At 55.4% G+C, this 21,896-nt stretch overlaps 2 protein-coding genes across 2 annotated transcripts; both read right to left on the bottom strand.

The window, feature by feature from the left end:
• Positions 1-1,830: 1,830 nt before the first annotated feature.
• CPLX3 (complexin 3) lies at positions 1,831-6,896 on the bottom strand. The gene is made up of 3 exons (XM_059056570.2): positions 6,605-6,896; positions 5,354-5,441; positions 1,831-3,547 (listed from the first exon to the last, which is right to left on the bottom strand). Exons 1-3 carry the CDS (start codon positions 6,766-6,768, stop codon positions 3,323-3,325), a joined length of 477 nt encoding a protein of 158 aa, XP_058912553.1. The 5' UTR covers positions 6,769-6,896; the 3' UTR covers positions 1,831-3,322.
• Positions 6,897-7,153: 257 nt separating this feature from the next.
• Positions 7,154-21,703, bottom strand: LMAN1L (lectin, mannose binding 1 like). Its single transcript, XM_059057552.2, is given in 15 exon segments — positions 7,154-7,280; positions 7,858-7,979; positions 9,033-9,164; positions 9,830-9,953; positions 10,886-10,969; positions 11,323-11,381; positions 12,062-12,231; positions 12,442-12,563; positions 14,218-14,276; positions 14,368-14,414; positions 14,417-14,474; positions 14,588-14,742; positions 17,063-17,172; positions 18,703-18,741; positions 21,693-21,703. Coding segments are annotated over 15 exon segments (1,419 nt in total).
• Between the last annotated feature and the right edge of the window lie 193 nt (positions 21,704-21,896).

The raw sequence follows: 21,896 nt of genomic DNA, 5'->3' as shown, positions 1-21,896 counted from the left end.
AATGAGTCACCGTACATGAGCCTGGCACACAATATTCAATAAATGTTATTTTCAGATGGGGAACGGGCTGGACGAAAAAGCCTCAGTGAGTAAAATGAGGGGAAGGAAGGAGGAGAATGAATGGACCCAGCTGGGTGGGTGAATGGAGAAGAATGGGTGGGAGGGAGAGTGGGAATGAGGAGGACAGGGTTTGTGAAAGACTAATTGAATAGAAGGATGGTGGGATGAAAGGTTGACCCCTCAGACCCCAGTTGTTTGTGATGTCTGCATTGGCTGGCTGAGAACAGGGGCCTGGTATTATGATACATGTGGATGTGGAGAGGAGTGGGGCCCCATGGGGGCACTGGGTACAGGAAAGACCTGAGAGGCTGAGGCCGGTGGAGGAGGCCCTGGGGAAGGGCCCTTCCCGGGCAAGACATTTAGATGTGTCTAAGCTATCTGCCAAGGAGGAAGGCAGCCCAGCCAGAGGAGGTGGGGCTCCCTAGGGCTTTCTTTGAATGACAGAGGCCTATGGGAAATATGCTAATCTGCTTTTTTAATAATATGTTTTTTCTCCTGGGAGCGAGAGTTGTTTCTGTCTCTCACCTTTAAAACCTTGAAAGTGCCCAAGTAATGTTTGTGATGTATCTATGGTTCTCAACTACCAGTTAGAAATAGGTCTGTAAAAAAAAAAAAAAGAAAGAAAGAAAGTGCCCAAGGCAGAGCAGGCCCCCTCCACCCCCTGCTGCCTACCCCCTTTCAGCATCTGGGCACTCACTCTGCCCTGTCCTCCTACCTCCAGTAAGTCCCCCAAGCCCAGCCAGCGTTGGGCCCTTCTCCCAAGGGACCAATCCTGGGAGAAGAGCAGGGGAAGGAAGCAGGAGGTGGGGGAGGCCAGCAGAGCCTGGGGACCCCTCAGCCTGCCCTCCGTGCCCATCTCTGCCTGGGCCCCAGAGCCTCCACTACCCACCCCCCACCCCGATTCCAGGGACGTGCAGACAGGTCAGAGCTGCTCAGGGTTCTCAGGCTGTGAGGAAGGAACCTCCCGCTCCCTAACCCCAGGCCCCAACCAGCCCATTTTGTGAGGGTTCAGTGAGTGCTCACCCCCCAGCCTCGCCACGGCCCGCATTCCTGCCTCTTTTGCTCTTGGTCCTGCAAACCACTGAGGGGAAAGGGGTCTGTCCAATCCCATTAGGCAGAAGGCCCCGGAGGGTGGAGTGCTGACGTGAGCCTTGCTGCTGACGCTGCCAAGGAGGCCCATGCCCGCCCCCCCCACAGCCTGGGGCCAGGACTTGGTCTCCTCCAGCTCCAGGAAGATCAGGAGGGGTTTTCATCCAGTGACTACCCTGGGGGCAGCCTAGGAGCAGCTCGGAGGCCCAGACCCCTTCCCCTGGGATGCTCAAGAGAGAAGGCCCAGCGTGACAGCCTGAGCAGCCCTGCCCAGCTCCTGGGCCTGCGTCCTTCCCTTCCTCCACCCTCCTAACTCCTCATCCTCTGTCCTCCACCTGTCCCTCCCCACATTACCTATTGCATTGGTTTTATGTTCCTTGTTCTTATTTTACAAAGGAGGCCTAACAGAAGCTTTGCCCTTGAAACCAAACCCTCGGCTCTTCCACCTGTAAATCTTGGCTGGCTTCTCCACAGGCTGGTGTCAAGTGGGGGCACCAGGGTCAGCCTGTAGTACCTTGTTCCTCTCAGGCCTCTGGGATGGCCTGCTTGTGGACCCTCCTGGTTGGTCTCTTGGACACCACCCCCGCCCCCACACGCACACCAGTGAGCAGGATGAGAGGATGAGATTTGGACTCTTCACTTTTTTAAAATTATTATTATTTTTTTTTCACTTTTTTTTTTAAAGAATGGGTTACCATTTATTGATATGGTCCATCATGTGCCAAGGGCTTTACAAATGGTCACCTTTTGAAACAGGTATTATTATTGGGGGGGGGGGGCTCTTAAGTTCACAGGGGGGAAAACAGGTTCAGAGAAGGAAAGGGACCTGCTCAAAGTCACACAGCAGTGCCTGGGCCGGAACACAGTTGCCCTGCCTTCTTTTTATTACACCTTCCATTTCCAAGGTGTAGAGGGGGATATAGGCACAGGTGCCAGAGACAGCTGTGGTTGAGCCTCAGCCCCTCCTACAGTCTCAGGTAGTGACCCAGAGGCCCTGCCTTCTTGAGGTGCCGCCCATCCAGATGGCTGCCACAGCCTCCTCAAAGCCCAGATCTATTTCATCTGGCCACAGGCTGAACCAGGTGCTCAGTCAGTGCGGGGACCCTGCCCCAGCCCAGGGCCCTGAGAGGGCAGAGCTTGAATATCTTATAGGAGCTGGTACTCCTGTGAAGCTGTGGGTGAGGAGGTAGAGGACACCCCTCCAAGGGCAGGGTTAGGGGCCTGTGAAACCCAAGACTCCTGGAGGTCAGTAAGAAGTGGGAGAATAGGCAGGTCATCTGGAATTTTTATTTTTCACTGAGCTGAGAGAGGAAATCCAGCTATGGAATCCAGAGAGAGTTCTACAGGAACAGAACAGAAATTGGCTGGGCCCCGGGCCCAGAGAAGGCCCGGAGCCACCTGGGCTGCTGTTCAGTGCCAGCTTCATCCTTGGCACTAGGCCCCTCACACAACATCACTCAGCTTCCAAGAGCCAGAGCCCACAGTGGCAGCCGCTTGAGACTATGGCTGCAGCTGCTGCCCTACCTAACGAGGGGTGTGGGGTTGACTCTCAGGGGCCAGGGAGGCCAAGCTAGAAAATCTTAGAAATTATCCAGTCCATTCCCATTTTATAGATGATGAAATAAGGCCCAGAAAGGGCACTGGGTTTTAAGGAGAATAAATGTGGAGACTTGAACTCAGGCCTCCTGACTGCTGAGGGTGTCTGCCTCAAGTCCCTCTCTAAGTGCATCTGAATGTCAGTGTCTAGAGGAGCTAGGCACCCAGGGGAGCTGGTCTGTGTTTGTGTTTGCGTGTGCCAGGATGCATCTGTGGCATATCCCTCTTCACATGCCAGGGTCTCTGTGTCCCTCTGTGTGTGCTTCTATGTTCAAGAACTTGGGGCCATGGCCAGAGAGGGTCAGGCCTATTCTTACAATCTTGGGAGGCCTTCCCAGGCTGAGTAGGGAGGGTGGGTCCTGAGGGGTAGGGTGAGGAATGGGGACTTTGCTCCCAGTGGAGAGGGAAAAAGCAGAAGGCAGATTGGAGCCATGGATGAGAAGGGTCCTGGGGCTGGCCTGGGGCAGGGAAACAAAGCCAAGATGAGATGCGGGTCCCTGGAATTTGAGGCATGCTGTTAGCACTTATGTGGGGCCGGCCCTCTGGTCATCCCAGTGGGCAACCCCAGAGGAAGTAGTCACATGATGTGGCACTTCTCAGCTGATTGCTTGAGGTCCCCCAATGTGGTCTGGGCCTTGTCCTTAAGTGAGCCAAGGTCCAAGCCAGGGAGACTGGCCAGCTGCCCAAGGACCGAGGCCCTTTCCTCCTCCTCCTCTGTGTCCTCCTCAATCATCTTGGCCAGCTCCCGGGGCAGCTCCACGTCTCCACCTGCCATCTGGATCTGGCTCTCATCTGTCTCGTTCTGAAGGGAAGAGGAAAAGGGGTGGGGTGGGGTTGGAGGTCTGTGAGAACCCAGAGTTGAGTGGCAGGGAGGAGGCCTGGACTGGGTTCCAGGCCCCAAGATTCCGGAGCTCCGTGTTCCAGTGAGCTCGGTCCCCCTCCCCCATCCCAGGATCAAGCTTTTGACGCTTGGACATGGAGACCTTGCACTTTTACACCACCTTACTTCACTCTGAGATGCTGAAAGTAAGACACTAGCATAGTGAGTAATGACAAGGACATGGAGACCTTGCACTTTTACACCACCTTACTTCACTCTGAGATGCTGAAAGTAAGACACTAGCATAGTGAGTAATGACAACATGAAAATCCTTCAGAGTCAGACTGAGTCAGCTGTGTCGTGTGTTGACTATCATTAACTACACTCAAGGATGTTACCAATCACAGTGATGGGTTCCATTCACCAAACACCTATCCTGTGGCTGACACTGAGCTGAGAGCTTTTAATTCTCACAGCAACCCGTGAGGTAGGTATTGTTTTCTCCATTTTGCAAAAAAGGAAATTGAGGCTCAGATAACTAAGTAAGTAACTTGCCCAAGGTCACACCACTAGGAAGTGAGGGAGCTGGATTTAAACCTATGTGCCTGATTCCAACATCTGTGCTCTCCTTGCACAGCACCTGCCTACTGATTTGTCATTGCACTTCCCTGTCCCTTTGGGGGCCCTGGGGCTTTCCACTTTATGTCCTACTCAGTTACAGCCAAGTCTTCTCCTTCCTGCTGGACTCAGTGTTCCCCGATGGCAGAGTTGTGTCTCTTATATGCTTAGTGCGAGCATTGGAGGAATGACTCCATTCCTAGCTGAGTTTAACTCTCCCTTTGAGAGATTTTCAAAAGACTAGTATGCTGTGGGGAGTCAGAGGCAGCCAGGGGCTCAGGAAACATTTGTTGAGTGAGTGAATGTGACATTCACATATCTGATCTTCCAATGCAAATGCAAGATCAAGGTCAGGTGTACCATAGCCTGTGCTTCTGTTTCTCTTCAGTCTAGCACAATTCTGGGCACAGGGAGTGAGTGGCTCATGCCCCAGTTCCCTCCTTAGGCAACAGGAGTAGAACACGTAGATGGTCATCTGATGCTGCAGTACCTAGGGGAGACATCCTCCTGGCTGCTTGGCCAACCAAAGGGGTTCCTTTGCTCTCCGCAGACAGACTTCATACTCTGGAAGGCCACAAGGGGTCTGGGAGCAAGTGCAGGCTCAGCATGCAGAGGCTTGATCTCTGATCTCAGTTCTGTCACTCGCTGGCTGTATGGCCTTAGCCAAGTCCCTTAATCTCTCTGAGCCTCAGTGTCCTTATTCGTAGGTGTGGGTAGTAGCTACCTGGCAGTTACTGAGGGGTTAGGTAAGGGTGAGAAGCTCAAGTGCCTGGCCCACAGAAGGTGCTGCCTTCTTTCCACCCACCTCCCTCCTTGGGTGTTCAGAAGCCCCAAGAGATTTTACCTGTGGTAAAACCTACTGCCTTCCAACTCTCCATCTGCCTAGGCCTGACTCTGGGTTGGGTGAGTGGGGGTTGGAGGAGAGAAGGGGCCTGGTCTGGCTCCAGAAACACAAACTCATCAGTCCCCCGAGGACTGGACTATCCCTCAGCGCCAAGCCCTGGCCCTTGCTGGGCTCCAGTTAACGGTGAATGAATGAACGAGTGAGAGAACCCATGATTTAATCAAACACTCCCTGACAGCTGCGGCGCCGGGAGCGGGGCAAAGGAGTCCGGAGCCCAGAGGTCAGGGGTCCCGGGGGAGCCTTGCAGCCCGGGCTCCTAAGCTTACCTTGGGCAGCCGGTATTTGTCTCGGAAGTGACTCCGCAGCGTGGCCCGCTCTGCCTTCTTCTGAGTGAACTGCGCGTCCCGCTCCATCCTGTGGGGGCACCGGGGGGGCGGAATCACTGACCGGGCTGAGAAAATGGGCGGAGTCTGCGAGGAAGGGGCGGGAAGGGTCTCTGGGTCCTGGCCTCAGTTTGCATCCCTCCTGTCCGCGGGCCTGTATGTTGGGTGCTCGGTGCTCTGACCAGCCGGGATTAATCTTTACTGCCTCTCCCAGCTATCACAGAGCCCTTTATCGCCTCCGTACCCGTCGCTGGACGGGGGCTAGGGGGCGGGGGTGTCTGTCTGGCTGTCTCTGCGGACCCTAACATATGTCCCTCGCGGTCTCCGAATCGGTCTTTTCTTTTCCTGACAGGTTGTGTCGTGTGGGGCGAAGTATTCGGGACCGACATGGGTTCGCGTCCTGGATCCACTACCACTTTATGTCTCTGAGTAAGTCACTCACCTTCCTCTTTTGTAGAATGGGGATAAGACTTTGCAACTCATGAAACTGTTTTCACGATTAAGTGAAATAATAGCTAACATTTAATGATTTGCCATGTTCCAGGCGCTCCGCTAAGCAGTTTATGTGCATTAAGTAATTTAACCCTCATAAATATATAAGGCATGTTTTATTACCATTGCAATTTTACAGAAGAAGAAACCGAGGCACAGAAAGGTTAAGTAACCTGCCTAGGGTCACCCAGATAAAAAGAAGCGAAACCAGGATCTGACCCAAACAGCCTAGCTGTGGAGTTCAGCCCCTAACGCCACTCCAGCTCCCTCTCTGTCCCAGCGTCGTCCTCACACAAGTAGCCTCAATTATCTGTGAGTGCCCCCATCTCAGGATCTGTCTCCATGACTGATTCCACCTCAGCTGCACCGCTTTTCTCAGAGCCTTAGGCTCAGAGGAGCTCCAGCTGGAAGACACAGACGGCTGGGACCAGATCGGATTAAGGGATTACTTGTTTCGTCAGAAATGCACGTGCCCTCACCTCGTCCCAGGCCCCTATCTCCCCGTCCCCCACTCCCTCTGGGCCCGAATGTAGAGCGGGGTTCTGGGTTTGAGATGGGATGGCTCTGGGGGCAGCCTCGAGGGCGCATCCCAGCCTCTCACCTCGTCTAGAAAAGTAGGGGAGGGGCTCGGGGTCCGAGACTGCCCTAAGGGTGGGCCGGGCGGCCCCGGGGGGCGGGGAGCCAGGAAGGGATCCCACTCACTTCTCTTCCACCAGTTGCTTCTGGTACTCCTCGTACTCCTCTCGGCTCATGCCCTGCGCTTCGGCGGCCGACTTGTCCCCGTCCCCCTTGTCCTCGCCGCCCCCCAGGCTCCCAGTGAGGTTCTTCAGCTGGCCGCCTACCATGGTCTTCACCATGAACGCCATGGTCTTCGCTGGCCCGGGCACCGGGCGCCGGGTACCACGCGGCGGGCACCCAGGCACGTCCGCGCCTACTTCAGCACTGGGTCTTACGGACAGCTCCTGCCGCAGGCAGGAGCCCCACGCCCTGCACCGCCCACCGCCCGCCCCTGTCCGGGCCCGCCTCCACCTCCCCAAAGCCCTCCTCACAGGGGCGGGGGGCATGCACGGGGCTGAGGAGGCGGGGCCACGTGCCGGCTCCTCACTCCCGCCTTCCCCACGTGCCTCCTTCAATGCCAAGCTCCTCTGGGCACTGCTGCCAACGGATTGGGGCCGGCCGCGAGGGCTTCGGGGAGGGGGGTCGCTCCCCAGGGGAACGAGCTGTGCTGTTATGCGCCCAGTACACTGCTCCCTATTCTCGCGCCCACTTCCTCCTCCCCCGGGCAGCCAGGATTTCAGCTGGGAATGCCAGTAGCCCTGGGCCCTCCCCAACCTTCTTTCCAACCCGCTGCCCCAGCAGCTGCCCAGAGAGCTTGACACTGGGAAAGGGAGGGAGATCAGAGAGCAGGGAATCCCAATTATGGCTCCATGGGTTGCCTCTCAGAGTTCTGGGTCACGCGCCTGCCCTGCTGACCCCTGGAGCTACAGGGAGCAGCGAGAGAGAGTTGTTCATGGTGATGCTGCCTGTGCTGGACCAGGAAAGGCACCTGGAGGCACCACTCCTTGTTCTGGCTGAATTGGGGGACAGAATTATACACAGCTGTGACTCCATCTCCCACCATAGCCCAGGGTTCAAGGCCTGTGGGGTATCTGGTCTTTTGTCAGTCAAGCCAGTCCTTGGCCTCCTTGCCTGCTTGGAGCCCACTCTCAGCTACCATCTAGAAGAGGTTGCCTTCAGAGAGATTAAGGTGAAGCTGGAAGGTAAATGAGCATATCAAAGCATGAGGAGAGGGAAATCACCTTTAATAAGGTTGGAGCTCCCCAAAAGCTAAGGTGTGGGTAAGAGCTGGGTACCCAGAGGCAGAGGACACTGGCCAAGCTCTCCACCTCCCAGACATAGAGTGACTTCCTAGTGATGAGAAGTGGACATTTCTTCAGGGCGTTGAGGTAGGTCACCCATGTATGCTGGGGGAGAGGGGCTGCCTCCTCAGAGCCCCCAGGGTCCTAGGGACTTGTGGTGCAGGACTCAAAGGAAGGCTGCCTGTGGACAAATAGTCCTGAAGGTTCTTGTCCAGCTTCTGCTTGATGCCAGGGAGAGAAGAAGTTTACTTGGGCTTCTCCCTTCTGGGCTCTTGAGGCCAGGCTCCTTATATTTATTTACTACACCCACCTCCCTACACTCACTGCACCATAGCGCCCCCTGCTCTGGGGCCTTCTATTGCTCCCTTGGCCTGCTCCATCAGTACCACACTTTCCTCCTGGCATTCAAGGTCTGTCCAGGTGGTTCCAGCCTTATGGCCACCATTGCACTCATATATAACACATAAGCCTGTCATCATTTCCACCTCATACCTTTGCTGTTCTCCACATCTGCTGGCCATCCCCTCTCCCACTGTGCTTTTAAAACTCGGCACACTTCACTCCTCCTCCAGGACCATCCCAGCGCACACTGATTCTTCTTGTCTTGAAATACCACCAACAAGGACTGTCCCATTTCTAAGCTCCTTAGCACACCTTACATCTCTAAGTGTTTCATTCATTTACGAACACTCATTAAGCAGAAACAGTGACCTCCCCCCAACCTTTTAAATTCTCTTTGCCCAGTTTCACAAACTGGTCCCACCCTTTGCTCTACAGTATTGAACTTTCCACTTTTTCTCCAAAATATATTTTTTTCATGCTTCCATGCCTTTTCTCATGCTTTTTCCTCTATATCGATGCCTTTACCTATCTTGTCAGGCTGGAAAACTCCTAGTGGCCTTGATGACCACTGATTGATTCCCTGATCTCCCCAAGCTGGCTCAAGTACTTTTTCCTGCACTCTTATAGCCCCTGAGCTTCCTGCCATCATGGCATTGACCATAAAGGAGGTGACTGTCTGTTACTTGTCAGTTTCTCACACTCCAGAGTGAGTTCTGTGAGGGTAGGACCTAGATGGGACCAGCAGATGAGCAGATAGTCAGTATTCTCTATTGAAAAAAATGCGTCCTAACTTGGGCGCTGCTCCTTGCCAGCTGGTGGACCATTCAGGTCCCCCGCTGGGCCTCAGTATCCCCTCTCTCAAATTGAATGGCTATGGCCCAGACCCAAGAGATGCTAGGTAAGTGTGGGAAGTCCTGCCATGGGAAGGCCCACCTGAAGTGTACATAGCAGAAGAAGCCTGCAGTCTGGATGAGGAGGAAGAACAGGAAGATGCCGGGCTGCAGGCACGAGGAAACCCCTGGGGGCCGACCAGGTGGGCAGGAGTCCTTGGCTGCCGCTTTCTGAAAGGAGATGTTCTAAGATCCTGGATCAGCTTCTTACCCAGAAGGAGGGAGGGGACCTAGAATCTGGGCCACTGTTGGCTTTGTTTCCCTCTCCCAGTGTTGAGGTACCCTGACTCTCATCCAGGGAACTTGGAGAGAGGGCAGAGTACAAAGCTCCCTCCCCACCCCAGATCCCATGGCTCCATCTGTGGGAACAGCTGGGAGGGCCTGGGGCCTGGGATCTCCAGGGGGCCAAAGTCTCTAGAGATAAGCAAGGGAGAGAAGTAGAGAGCAAAAGACAGCGTGATGGTGATGGAGAGGGCAAGGGAAAGAGCAAGATGGGGCGGGGCACAAGGAAGAGTGGACTTCACCACGAAGCTTTGAATGATCTTGGGCACAGCCCATTCCCATTTATCTTCTGGTCATTGTGGAAGTTGGGCCAAGTGGTCTCCAGGGCCCTGCTGGTACTGAGAGTCTGTGGGACTCTCCAGAGAGCAGAGAAGGCAGAGAGAAGGTGAGATACGTGTGCCTGCATGCCTGTGTGCATGCACACACAGACACAGACACAGGTGTGCCTGACAGGAGTCCCAGGAGGGGAGGGCAAAGGCAGGAGGGTCCTGGGGCTACAGAAGTGCTGGAAGAAGGGGGCTGAGCCCCACGGTCCCCCCTTCCTTGCCCCTCACCACTGGACCCTGCAGGTCCTTCTGCAGAAGGCTCAGGATCTGGGCCAGCTCTAAGAAATGATGCTTGGTGCCCACAGGCAGATAGAAGACCTGGGCTCTTGAGGCCATGTGAGCAGCTGCATCCCTGGTGCAGGGTGGAAACGAGGGAAAGAGCTCATTATCCCCTCTGATTGCACCCAAACTGCCTAAGCATTTCTCATAATCCCCAAAGGCAGCACCTGGGTGAGAAACAAACACCATCCATACGGCTCCTTTTGGGGACTGGTCTTTTTACCCCAGAGCTTCTCCTCAAGACAGCTTTAGCTCAGAGAAGCATCTCCCTAAAGCTGTCTGTCTCAACGCCAGGCTCCCTGGACTCTGCCTTCAGTCTCTGGCTCCCAGGGATTTAGATCTTCTTCCTCATCCCATCTTCCCTCCCCCAGGCATCTAGATGTAGGGAGGAGGGCTGGGGTTGGGGTGCAGTCACAGCATACAACCTGAAGCCATCCTCCTCCCATGGCATCAAGGTGATCCGCTACCCCCAGGGCTCCATGGGTAACTCCAGAGGCCTGGCCTAGAGAGGGGTGCTGGGAGGCCGGAGGAGGGTAAAATGAAGTCATGGACTGCCCACCCTCCAAGAACCCCATCAAAATGTTCCCTGCTGGGACTTCCCTGGAAGTCCAGTGGTTAAGACTGCATGCTGCCAGTGCAAGGGGCGCGGGTTCGATCCCGCATGCCACGTGGAGCAGCCAAAAAAAAAGTTCCCTCCTTCCAGAAGATATCACTGAAGGAAGGCTCAAATTTACTAACCCTCCTGGGGTGAGAATGTCTCAGGGAGTTGTGCTTAAACTAGGAGTTTCAAAATTTTAACTTGATTCAGTTAATTTCAGGTCAGTTCAACAAACCCAACTCGGCCCCTAGCCCCTCACTATGCTCCAGACTTTGTGCTGGGTGCTCAGGAAATGATGAAAGGAATAAAGGACTAATGCGGGGGGGACTTCAGGCAGAGAAGCCAAGTTGGTGGATGGGGACTTCTCCTCCCTCTCCCCCAGGCTCTTCATCTCCCTGTGCCCTTACCTCATCTCTTGCAGGTCTTGGAGCAGAGTCCGCTGTCCACGGAGTAGGGCACTGACCTTAGCTGAGTCCTGCAGGAGTGCCAGCCTCTTCTCTAGGGCCCAGGGCACAGCCCCTCTCTTCACAGAGTTCAGCTTCCCCAGGGATTTGCAACCCTCTTCCTTCTAGAGGCCTTACCCCATTACCTGGGCCCTCCTCATTAGGGATACATTAGGTTTATCTGACCCTCTCCACCTGGGCTTCTGACTCCCCCTCCTCTCAAAGCCTCTCCTTGAGGATGGTGGTTTCCCCCTTGACAGTGGCCAATTGGGAGCTTTCTCAAAGTCCCTCCCCTTTCCAGAAGTGGTTCCGCCACTTCTTGGGAGGCCAGTCCTCTCCTCCCCACTTCCCCCAGGACACAGTCAGCTCCCGGTGCTTGGGCTGTGGTCTTGATGAGTGACCTGGAGAGTTGGCAACCTCTCTCAGGGGTGGGTAGAACCTGGCAGGGGGAGTCCTGGGCCTGGCAATAGGATCAGGGAGACCTGGCCTTGGAGTGTGGCCTCCCTCCCCTCTGCCCCACTCCAGTAGCCCAGCCTCATCTGCTCTGTCCTGAGGACATGATTCAAACCTAGAGCTGCCAGAGCCCAGCAAAGCTCACAGGAGCCGCTGGCCTCTTCTGCCCAGCATCTAACATCTTGACTGAGCTCAGCTCTCAGGCCCCAGGCTGGGTCTGCCATGGGACATGACTCCCCAGGGGAGAAGCCAGGATGTCAGTGGAGGGGAAACGAGGATTCTGGTGCCTCTGAGCATCAAGCAAGCGTATGTGAATCAAATCACACGTGGAGCTACATGCAAATAAACACCCGGTCTATTTCTGTCACTTGTCTGGAGACCCACATCTAAATATGTGGCAACTCGTTTCCCCAGCCCCAGCCGTGGGGCTCTGTGAGGCTTTGCTTGTGCAGAGCCGCCCTCCTGCCCATTCCCCTGCCTGGCAGGTCCACCCCATCCTGCGACCTGCAGCATTTCACCCCTGCCCTCCTTTCCCTCCAGACCTCGGGGGAGACTAGTTCCCAAGTACGGTGCTTGCTCCTCTTTCTGGACAGAGGGAGCGCACTGGTGCCATCAGACCCAGTGCCTATGGGGCTCGGCTTCTCCAGGCCCGCAGGCAGACCCTTGGATGCCTGAGGGGCCACTCACCCAGGCTCCCTCTGGCCTGGCCTGGCCTGGGGACACCAGCTGCTTCTTCCATTGCCTCTCAGCCTGTGCCAAGTACTTGGAGAGACCCTGGAGAGCCTGCAGGATCTGGCTGTGTCTGTGCAGTGTCTCCTCCAGGTCAAAGCTTCTTTCCCCTGGGGATCGGGGCAGAGCTGGGACAGGAAGTCGGCAGCTGGGGTGGGGCAACAGATCCTATCTTTCGAAGGCTTCTTGGAGGGCCAGAAAGGTGTGGCCAGGGATTCCTGGGGTGTTGCCTGCATGTGCCAGGGACCCCGTGTGGTGTCACAGGTATGTCTGTGGCGTCATGGGCATTCATAAAGCTCCGAGCCCTGTCATCTGCACTCCCTGCCTGGTGGACCCACAAAAGCAGGAGGGGCGACTCACATGCAGCTTCTGCCCCCAGTAGGTGATCCGTGCTCTGAAGGGGCAAGGCCGGTTCTGGAAGTCCTGGTGGCAGGACCCCAGCACCCGGCTGGCTCCATCCCTGTGGGCACTTGGAATCCAACCAGGCTGCACAAGACCCAAGGCCTAATCAGCAGGGGTGGTCCCAGAGGCCGTTCTGCCCAGGCCTGCAGTGCCACCCACCCCCACTGGTGCGGGACCTGTCCTTGCTGTCTAGCTCGAGCCTCCCTTGCTGTCTTGTGCTCCCGTAGCAGAAGATAGGGTAGCGGGAAAGCAGGCCTTGCCTGGCGGAATGCTGGGACTTGGCCCTCCCTGGGACTCCTCCCTAGGGGGCAGAGCCTGGACCAACAGTGGGGTTTCCACTGCCAGTTCCCCGGGCCTCATCCCATGGGCTTCCCTACGGCTTCTCTTTCCTCTCCCTTCTGCCAAGCTTGGCCTGCAGCAGGACAGACAACACGAGACTCATCCTAGCAGCCAAGGACAGTATGACCAGCCTGCCTCCCCCCAGGGGCGGTGCCGCTAGCTCTGGGTGTTTGTTAGGAGTATTGAGCCCGAGACGTCCTGAGTCTCTCTGGGTTCATGGACACACAGAAGCTCTCACACCAGAGATCCTGTCACCACTGCCTTCAGCCAAGAGGGAGGCGACGTGGGGCAGGGGAAGAGCCCTGTGACCTGGGGCAAGTTACCTCACCTTTCCAAACGCGAGTTTCCCCACCTTTTTTTTCCCCACCTTTTTTTTTTCCCCCGGTACGCGGGCCTCTCACTGTTGTGGCCGCTCTCGTTGCAGAACACAGGCTCCGGACGCGCAGGCTCAGCGGCCATGGCTCACGGGCCCAGCCGCTTTGCGACACGTGGGATCCTCCCAGACCGGGGCACGAACCCGTATCCCCTCCATCGGCAGGCGAACTCTCAACCACTGCGCCACCAGGGAAGCCCTCCCCACCTTTAAAATGAAGATAATAATTGAGATTCCCTCATAACATTGTTATGAGGGTCAACCAAGTAATGAATGTGAAGTACTTGGCGCTGTGCCTGGCGTAGAGTAAGCTCAGGTCATAAACGTTAGCAATTATTCTAATTGTTACGAGCTAGGGGATGTCTGCCGAGAGACACTGACAAACTGGCCCAGCTACTGAGGAGGCAGCCTGGCCGAGGAGGGATGGGCAGCCACGTCATCTGAGAGAAAGAGACGGTGCAGGTGGGCAGGCAGGCAGGCAGCTGGTGCAGGAAAGGCGTGGACACTCCATGGGCAAGCCTGCCTTCGTATCTCAGCTCTGTGCACAAGGGTGTGACCTGGGGCAAGTCGCTTCCCCTCTCTGGGCCTCAGTGTCCTCACCTGTAACTGGGCAATAATAATCCCCACTTCTCAAGAGTGTCAATATGAGATGATGTGAGTGAAAGCGCTGAGCGCCCCCCCCGCCTCCCGCATCATTTCTCTGCTCCCATTGCCTGGGGCTGTCGGGTTGAATGAGTTGAGGACTCAGTGGGTGGTTCCCAGGAACAGCAAGCAAACTCTGGTCCCAGGCCCCAGAGGAGGAGGCACCGCTGGGATCGAGTGGGAGGGAGCCCCAGGGCAGTGCCATCAGCTTAGATGAGAGACCAGAAAGGAGGGCACCACCCTAGGAGGGGGGCTCCCCGCCAGAGGCCAGGGCAGGGGCATGGTGGGCAGAGCGGGTAACCGCCAAGCCCCTCTCAGCGCAGCAATGGGTTGCGGGGCAGGCCAGGCAGGGCCTTACCCAAGCGCCTCGTAGGGGCTGTGCCCATCACTGGCCAGCATACGGATGGCAGGGCTGTTCTGTGTGGGAGGTGACAAGCAGCCTGAGCCACGGGCACAGTGAGGAGGGTGAGGGTGTGGGTGGGACGGCGGGCAGGAGACCATAACCCACCTGGGTATCCTCAGCCGGGGAATCGAAGAGGATCCCAATGCTGTCCCCGAGTCCAGCGCCCTCAGGACAGAGCCTACTTGGCCCCTGCCCTGGGTGTACCACATGGCCTGTGGATCCCCAGCTGCTCAGCTCAAGGGTCCCTGCAGGACACTGGAACCCTGGGCTCACCACCAGCCCCCCTGACTCACCCCCTCTACTGGACCTTGGTGGGGCCGCTCACCATGCCCTGGGCTCCCTGGCGCCCCGGCCCAGTCACCTTCATCTGCATTTCCACCTCCCAGGCAGAGAGGAGGACAGGGGTCCTGCTCCACATGGCGCCATTCCGGTTCCGCATGGCTGGGGCCAGCTGTACCTCCCCCAGGCCTGGGATGGCATCTGTGGACCAGAGCAGCTCAGGGCCTGGGCCCCACCAGCCCCTGCTCCCCCACCATTCTCTCTCACTGGTCAAGGCTGGACTCCAGGAGGAGGAAGCAGGTAACATCACAGCCATTAGATAACAGGCTGGCTAGTCCGACACAGGAATCCACCAAAGAAGTGGGACCCCAGCACGGCTGGATGGGCCTTTGCCAGAGGAGGGCAACAGAGACCAAACCCACACAGAGCACTTTCCCCGCATTCTCATGTAAGCCTCACCACAGGTCTGTGTGGCCTGCTTTTATAAGACCCCCTTTTATAGATGAGGAAGCCGAGGCTCAGAAAAGTTAAGGAACTAAGTGAATTGGAACTCAGCTCTGTCTGACTCCAAAGTACAAGCTTTTTCTGCCATGAGAGAGATTTGCGTCCAACCCTTTGTGTTTCTCAGATGAGGAAACAGAGGCCCTATGAGGGAAAGGACATGCCTGAGACCACAGAACACAGGGGATCACCTGGAGAGAATAAGCATGTGGAGGGTCAGGACTCTAGACCCTGAACAGACACTTGGGCATGTCCAGACGCGGCTGGGCCTTCCTGATGGGGGCGCCTAGGGGACATCTCAAGGTGGGGCAAGTATGAAAGCAAAGGTGGGAACTGGTCTGCAGGACTGAGGAAAGGGTGAGGGATGGAGTGAGTGTGAGAATTACCACTGGTGCGGGCGGGGGGAGGAGGGAAGAAAGGGGTGAGAAACTGAGGCAGGCTTGGCAGGAAAAGGAGAAGGGCGATCAGAGGTCCCGCCCCTGCTGGCTCCCCTCCTCTGAGGCCTGCCAGCCTGGAACCTGGCCCAGAGCCCAGTCCCTTCCGGCCGTTCTAGAGACTGATAATCCAGCCTGTTTGCTTGGCAAAGGCCAGCGCTGGGGGCAGGGAGGCTCAGAGGCTGCAAGGCCAGGAGTGCTGGAGCCCTTGAGAGCCACCACTGCCTCTGGAGTGGCAGGCAGGAGACAGAGATTGCCCACACCTGCCACCCTTCTGTGCTCTGCCTCATGTGGATTGTTCATGGGACCTCCCCCTAGACTGTGGGCTCCATGAACCAGACTCAGGCCTGTGTCTCTGGGCTGGGCACACAGGGCATGGGATGAGTCTGATAAAAGGAGGAATGAATGAATGGGCAATGAGCATATCACTGGGTGACCTTCAAGAATATACCTCTGCTCCCCTATATGGCCTGGAACACCCCAGACTTGGCATGGCCCAGAGCAGTGAGTGTGGTATGGGCCTTGCCATCCTGGCCCTCCTGGCCCTGAGGCAGGGCCTGGCTCGGGGCTATGAGGAACAGCCCCCTCCTTTGCTTACCTCCTGTGTCTCTGTGAGGGAGGACTGGGCCTAAAACCCTGCCAGGAGAGCCCTTCTTCTTAAAGGGATATTTGTTCTGGTCTCAGTTAGGAATCATGCTGTTTTTCAGAAATTTCATCTCACAGACACGGAAATACACAACGGATCTGCTTTCTCTCTTTGGTTTGTCTGCTAGGAGGCTCTGAACCAGATCCACTCTGAAGGGTGGGCAGACTTCACAGCATATGTTTTGGCAACAAGCCACATTCTTGGACTCATTTCAGGCCTCAACCCTAAGTCTTATTCTTCTTGCTCACTCCTAATTTAAACTTCTCTCTATTGTATAGGTCCTTATAAGTCCTCCAGAATCTTTTTAGAACAAGACCAAGCAGAAGACAGATTCTTCGTAGGTCTGGATTTGGAAGGCCCTGCATAAAAAGTATGGGCTAAGATGCTCTCATGCTTGCTTCCACCCAACAAACATACAGGGCAGGGCTGGGGCCCTCTCTGGCAAAACAGCTGTCCATGGGGATGCCTCCCTCCAGGCAGCCCCCTAGTTCTCTTGGACAGCCACAGACCCAACAGTGTGGAGCCAAAGTGTAGGTTGGTCCAAGTTGCCTGGTGTCTGTGTGTCTGGGACTCAGCCTATGAACCTCTGTGTGTGTGTGTGTGTGTGTGTGTGTGTGTGTGTGTGTGTGTGTGTGTTCACAGGTCCAAGAGGCAGGGTGAGGGGTCCTCCAAGGAGGGGTAAAAAGAGAAGAGAAAAGTCCCAGGGCAAAGAAGAGGAGAAGCAGAGAGGAGAAACTGAGGCTGCTGGGTGTGGGTGGGGTTGTCGTGGAGCAGGAGACAGGTCTGGGAGGGGTCCTGGGCCCCTGGCACTGGCTGCCCAGGCCTGGCCCCATCTTGGGCAGCGGCTGGTACTGGCAGGCCTGCTCCCCACCAAGTCACAGCCACCCAGAGCTGGTCATCCCCTCCAGTGTTCCACCCTGGGCATGGCTGGTCCCCTTACCTCCGTGATGGCTCCAGAAGGGTATTCCAGCCCCAGGCAATGCCCGCCTTGGTCCTTTGAAGCTGAGCTTGTACTCAAACCTTCGCTGAGGCGGGTGGCCCCACTCAGGGCTGTGAGGGTCCAGGAGAAAGAGGAGGAGGAGAAGGCAGAGCAAGGGATCCAGGCCATGGACCACCAGCATTGTGAAAGGATCTGGTATCCGGGCCCAAGGGTGGATTTGCAACTGGGAGGCCAGGGAGGGCCTCCTGGGATGGGGCCAGGTGGGGAGGAGGTGGGATGGGCCAGGAGCTGGGTTTTGGCACTGTCCTCTCCCTACCTGCGCAGCACAGACATCCTGTTCCTTCCAGGCCTGACCTCAGGCCCCGCCCATCACTTCACCTCCAGCCTGACGGGCAGCCCGACCTCTTGGCAACCTAAGCTCTGCCCCTGCTCCTCGGCTCAGGCCATCCTTCTACCTCCCTTCTGCCCCAGTGGCTGCGGGGCCTCAGGGGTCCCTGGGATGGGCCACCCTCCGCAGCTCTGACTTTCCTCCCTGCCTGGGATGGGCCCCTACATCCTTCCTCCTTCCCACAGATGGATGTCCCCACTGCCTGGCCATTACCTACCCACCCCATCCTTCCCTATCCTGCTCTCCCTGCTGCGATACTCGGCTCTCTGCCATATTCCCAAATGCTCATGCCTCCAAGCAACCTGGTTTCCTCAACAAATAAAGTATATGAAAATAGAAAGGGCGTCTTTAGAGACAGAGTAAATAAATGCAATGCATAAACCTTGTTTGGAGCCTAATTTTAACCAACTAAATGGGGGAAAAATGAGACAATTGGGGAAATTTGAACAATGGATATTTGATTAAATTAAGGAATTCTTGTTAGAATTTTTAGGAGTAATAATGGTATTGTGGTAGTGTTTTTTGTTTTTTTTTCTTATGTCTTCTGGAGAAATATACTAAAGCTTTACGGATGAATTGATGTAACATCTAGGATTTGCTTCCAAATATCCCGGAGCTTGAGGGGAACAGGGTGCAGATGGCACATGATTGACCTTGAGCTGATAACTGATAAAGTTGGGTAGTGAGGATGTAGGGCTTCCTTATATTCTTCTACTTTTATCTGTTTGATAATTTCCATAATAAAAAAGTTTTTAAAAAGTAACAAATCCTATATTTCAAATATTTTCATCCAAATACATTTTGGTTTTCCAGAGTAGCTCGTTTGCCAAGATTTCTGGGTAGCTGAAGTTTTACTGTACTTTGTAAACCCCCAGTAGGATTAAGATTTTGAAGCTCCACAAAGTAATTAAAACCAAGGCTGTAAATGGAAAATTTTAGGACACGCTAAAAGAAGAGCCTCATTCCTCTACACTAAGCCCTCAGCTACCTCCACCTGCTCTCCCCCTTCACCTTCACAGCCAAGCTGTGGAAAGGTGGGCTCCCCTCCAGCCCTGCTTCCTTGCCTCCCCCTAAGTCCTTCCAGCTCCTGCCCTCCCCACCTCTGCCTCCCAGAAAAACTGCTCCAGCAAGGCCTGACGATGCCCGTTCTCTGTGCCTAGCAGACAATTCTCAACACAGTCTCTGCAACGTGAAATTCTGTGGACACCCCCCCTCTTCCCCCTGCTCTGAGAACCCCTGCCCCAGGGCTCACCTGCCTCTCTGCTGCCCTGGGCTGTCCCAGGAGCTGCTTCTTGGTCACTGTTCTCCCTCCCTGGCCCCTTACGGGTCACGTCTCTCCTCAGGCTCCACGTGCTACCTGGCCAAGCTCGTCCACGTCCATGGCTTCAAGCACCACTGCTGTGTCCATGATCCCCAAATCTCTACTTTCAGCCTGGCTTCTCCTGGAGCCACAGCCCCGAATGAATGTCTAACCCTGGAGTAGGCCTTTCTGCTTGGATGTCTCAAAGGCCCCCAGACAACATGTCCAAACCAAACTCCTCCAGCCCCCAGCACATCCTCCTCCAGGGCTGAGGGGAAATGGGTGGCACCACCCACCTTATCAAGTCAGACACTGGAATCCTCCCAGATCCCTTCCTCTGCCTCATCCTCGCATCAGCCATCAGCAAGCTCTTCAATTTGCTCCTGCCACTCTCATACTGTTACCTGATGCTTTAATCTCTCCAAGCCTCACTTTCCTTATCTGTAAAATGGAGATAATAATAGCGTATATCTCCAAGAGTTGTTTGGAGGGTTATGTGAGGTAATACATCCATTAGAACGAGGCGTGACAGAACTCAGCTCAGTAAAACACCAACCGTGTTCATCTTCCTCTCCACTTCCTACCAGCTTCCCCAGTCCAGGCCACCATCAGTCACCTCTTGTCTGGCCTCTCAGCCTCCTCACCATCTCCCTGTCTCCACTCCGGACAACACCACCCTGTTGCCAAAATCTTGGCTCTCTGTGCACCGCTGCTGAACAGAAATACGGAGACAGAGTTATGGAGGAGAAAGGAAGAGCGGCTCATAGTTCTTGAGGCGCTAGACTACTGTGTTCCCTCTTTGCCTGGCAAAGAAATAAAGCCACTCTTTCTTTCTCCTCTATAACTCTGTCTCCGTATTTCCGTTCGGCAGCGGTGCAGAGAGCCAAGATCTTGGCAACAACCTCCTCTAGCCAGACTGCAGCCAGAATGATCTTTCTAAAATGCAGATCTATGTCACTCTGCCCTAAATCCTTCAATTGCTCTTGGCCATCTTTGCATAAAGTTAAACTCCTTGAGGGGCCTGCAAAGCCATGTGGGGCCTGGTCCCTGCTTTCTCTTCAGCCTCACTTGCTCCCAAACTACACCCCTTGGCACCTTAGCCCGGCCACACTTAAGCACCTCACCGCCTTTGCCCAGTCAGTGCCCTTCCCTTGCCAGGATCACCCCACCCCGTCCCTGACTATTCTCCACACATCTGAGAAGCCGCCCCACGCCTCTGTCTTCTGCCTCACTGACTCAGTGCTGGCAGTGGGCAACATCCACCAGATTTCTGGGCACCGAGCTGAGTCCTGAGCGGATTCCCACAGGTCTGTAAGCTCCTTGGGTGAGAACTCTGTCTTGCTCATCTATGACATGCCAGTTGCCAGTAGTTGCCAGTAGAGCACAAGGGGAGGATGAGAGAGAAGAAAGAGGGGGACAATAAAAAACCATAAGCCAAGGGAGAGAGGGGAGAAGTAATGAAGGAATGGGGGCAGGAGGGGGGCTCACATGCCACCAGGAAGAAGGAACATCCCGTTACCTGCGCCTGCATTCCCGCAGCGCCCCATCAGCCGGAACTTGCCCCTTTATTCTTGCTTGTCACACTTGGTGCAATTCTCCATTATGACGCCTGCCTGGCCCCTCTTGTGGCCTCATGGCCACAGGCATCTCTGCACGTTTCTGAACCTGAACTGGCTTCCAGACCAGCTAGTGAGAGCCAGTTGTCAAAGTGCACCCTGATCCCTGCTTTCAGTGAAGTCAGGTTGGTAGCATGAAATCTACCCTGGCAGAGGGTACACCCGCACACTATACATCAGAGCTCCCTTCCCCCACACCTGCCCTACACCTGAGAGTCAGACATTTACCAGCGTGAAACTGTGTGATTCCCTCTCCTCGGCAGTCTCACCAGGACAGTCCCTCTCCCATTGCAGACCCACTGCCCCTCACAGTCTGGATTCCAGCTGCCCGACCTTGCTCCAGGGAAGGTTCCACCTTCAATCACTACCATGACCTCTCCTCTATATTTTCCACCTTCCTCTCAGTATGTGGACACTATCCCAAGGTAAATGTCCTTCCCTTTAGCAGATTTGCTCAAGTCACTGCTGCCTTAAATATCCTCTCACCCCCTCTCCTCTTCATTACAGCTAGGTTCCTTCAAAGATTGTCTATCTTCCCACATTCCTCACACCTCCTCTAGCCACTGTGATCTGGAATCCACCCCCAGCAAACTCAGGTCTTGCTAAAGTCACCAGCAACCTCCTTGTGGCTAACACCTATGGCAGGCTGTTCCCCTCTCCCGTGATTTCTGGCTCCTCCCTCTTGGTATGCTGCTACCCACTCCCCTACCCTGCCGTTCATCCTTCTGGCCTCAGCTTACATGCTGCCTCTTCTGGGAAGCCCTCCCTGATCTACAGTCAAGGCCCGATTCCCATGATATACGTTTCTTTCACAGCACTTATCAGTTTGTAATTGTCTACGTGATTATTTGTCTTCCCAACTGTGAATTCCATGGGGTCTGTTTTGCTCACTGCTGAACCCCAGTCCTACACACAGCAGGTATCCAAGTATTTGTTGTTGAATGAACACTCTAGTTTTAGAAAGATGAGTCTGGCTGAGTGCAGAGAGAACGGATTCGGGGAGGTGACGAGTGGCAGCACTGGGTTGTGGGAGGTGATGGTGTTGGACCACAGTGGGCTGAGGAGCTGCAGACGCGAGGCGTACTGCCAAGTCAGAACTGCCTGGATTTCAGGGCTTGCTGGCTAGGAAAGGTGGGCGTGGAGTGCCAACAAGGGGAACCCCACTGCCGCTGCCTGTCTCAGTGAATGAGGTGAGCCTCCCCACAGCCCTCAGAGGTTCCACACTGACCACTGGCCCTGGGCAGCCCAAGGGGAAAAAATCCCATGGCTGGTCCGCATTCTCCATCTGTGCCCCACAAGGTGGGGTGGGGAAGATCCCCCCCCTACCTTTGCGTCATCAGGCACAGGGCTGGGCACACATAGGGCTGGGGACGGGGCGGCAGTGCTACATCTTAGACGGACTGTGAGAACCACCAGCGTATCAGAGTCTCCCCTTCTCCCTCCCGCTCCAGGTCACCATCTCCTCTGAAGCACGAGACGTTTATCCTGCCTCCTACCAAGGGGAGCCCATCTCCAGCTGGTCAGGCCTGG

This window comes from Kogia breviceps, chromosome 3, assembly GCF_026419965.1.
Source record: "Kogia breviceps isolate mKogBre1 chromosome 3, mKogBre1 haplotype 1, whole genome shotgun sequence".
NCBI lineage: Eukaryota > Metazoa > Chordata > Mammalia > Artiodactyla > Physeteridae > Kogia > Kogia breviceps.
The sequence above is the reverse complement of the archived record's forward strand: the minus strand, read 5'-3'. Positions and strand labels throughout refer to the sequence as shown.

Bases quoted from the DNA above. Each gene is read 5' to 3' on its own strand.
- CPLX3 (XM_059056570.2), bottom strand. From the start codon at position 6,768: ATGGCGTTCATGGTGAAGACCATGGTAGGCGGCCAGCTGAAGAACCTC. The intron at 5,442-6,604 runs GTGAGTGGGATC...GTGCCCCCACAG, and splicing joins AAGCAACTGGTGGAAGAGAA to GATGGAGCGGGACGCGCAGT. The intron at 3,548-5,353 runs GTAAGCTTAGGA...TCTTCCCTTCAG, and splicing joins ACAAATACCGGCTGCCCAAG to AACGAGACAGATGAGAGCCA.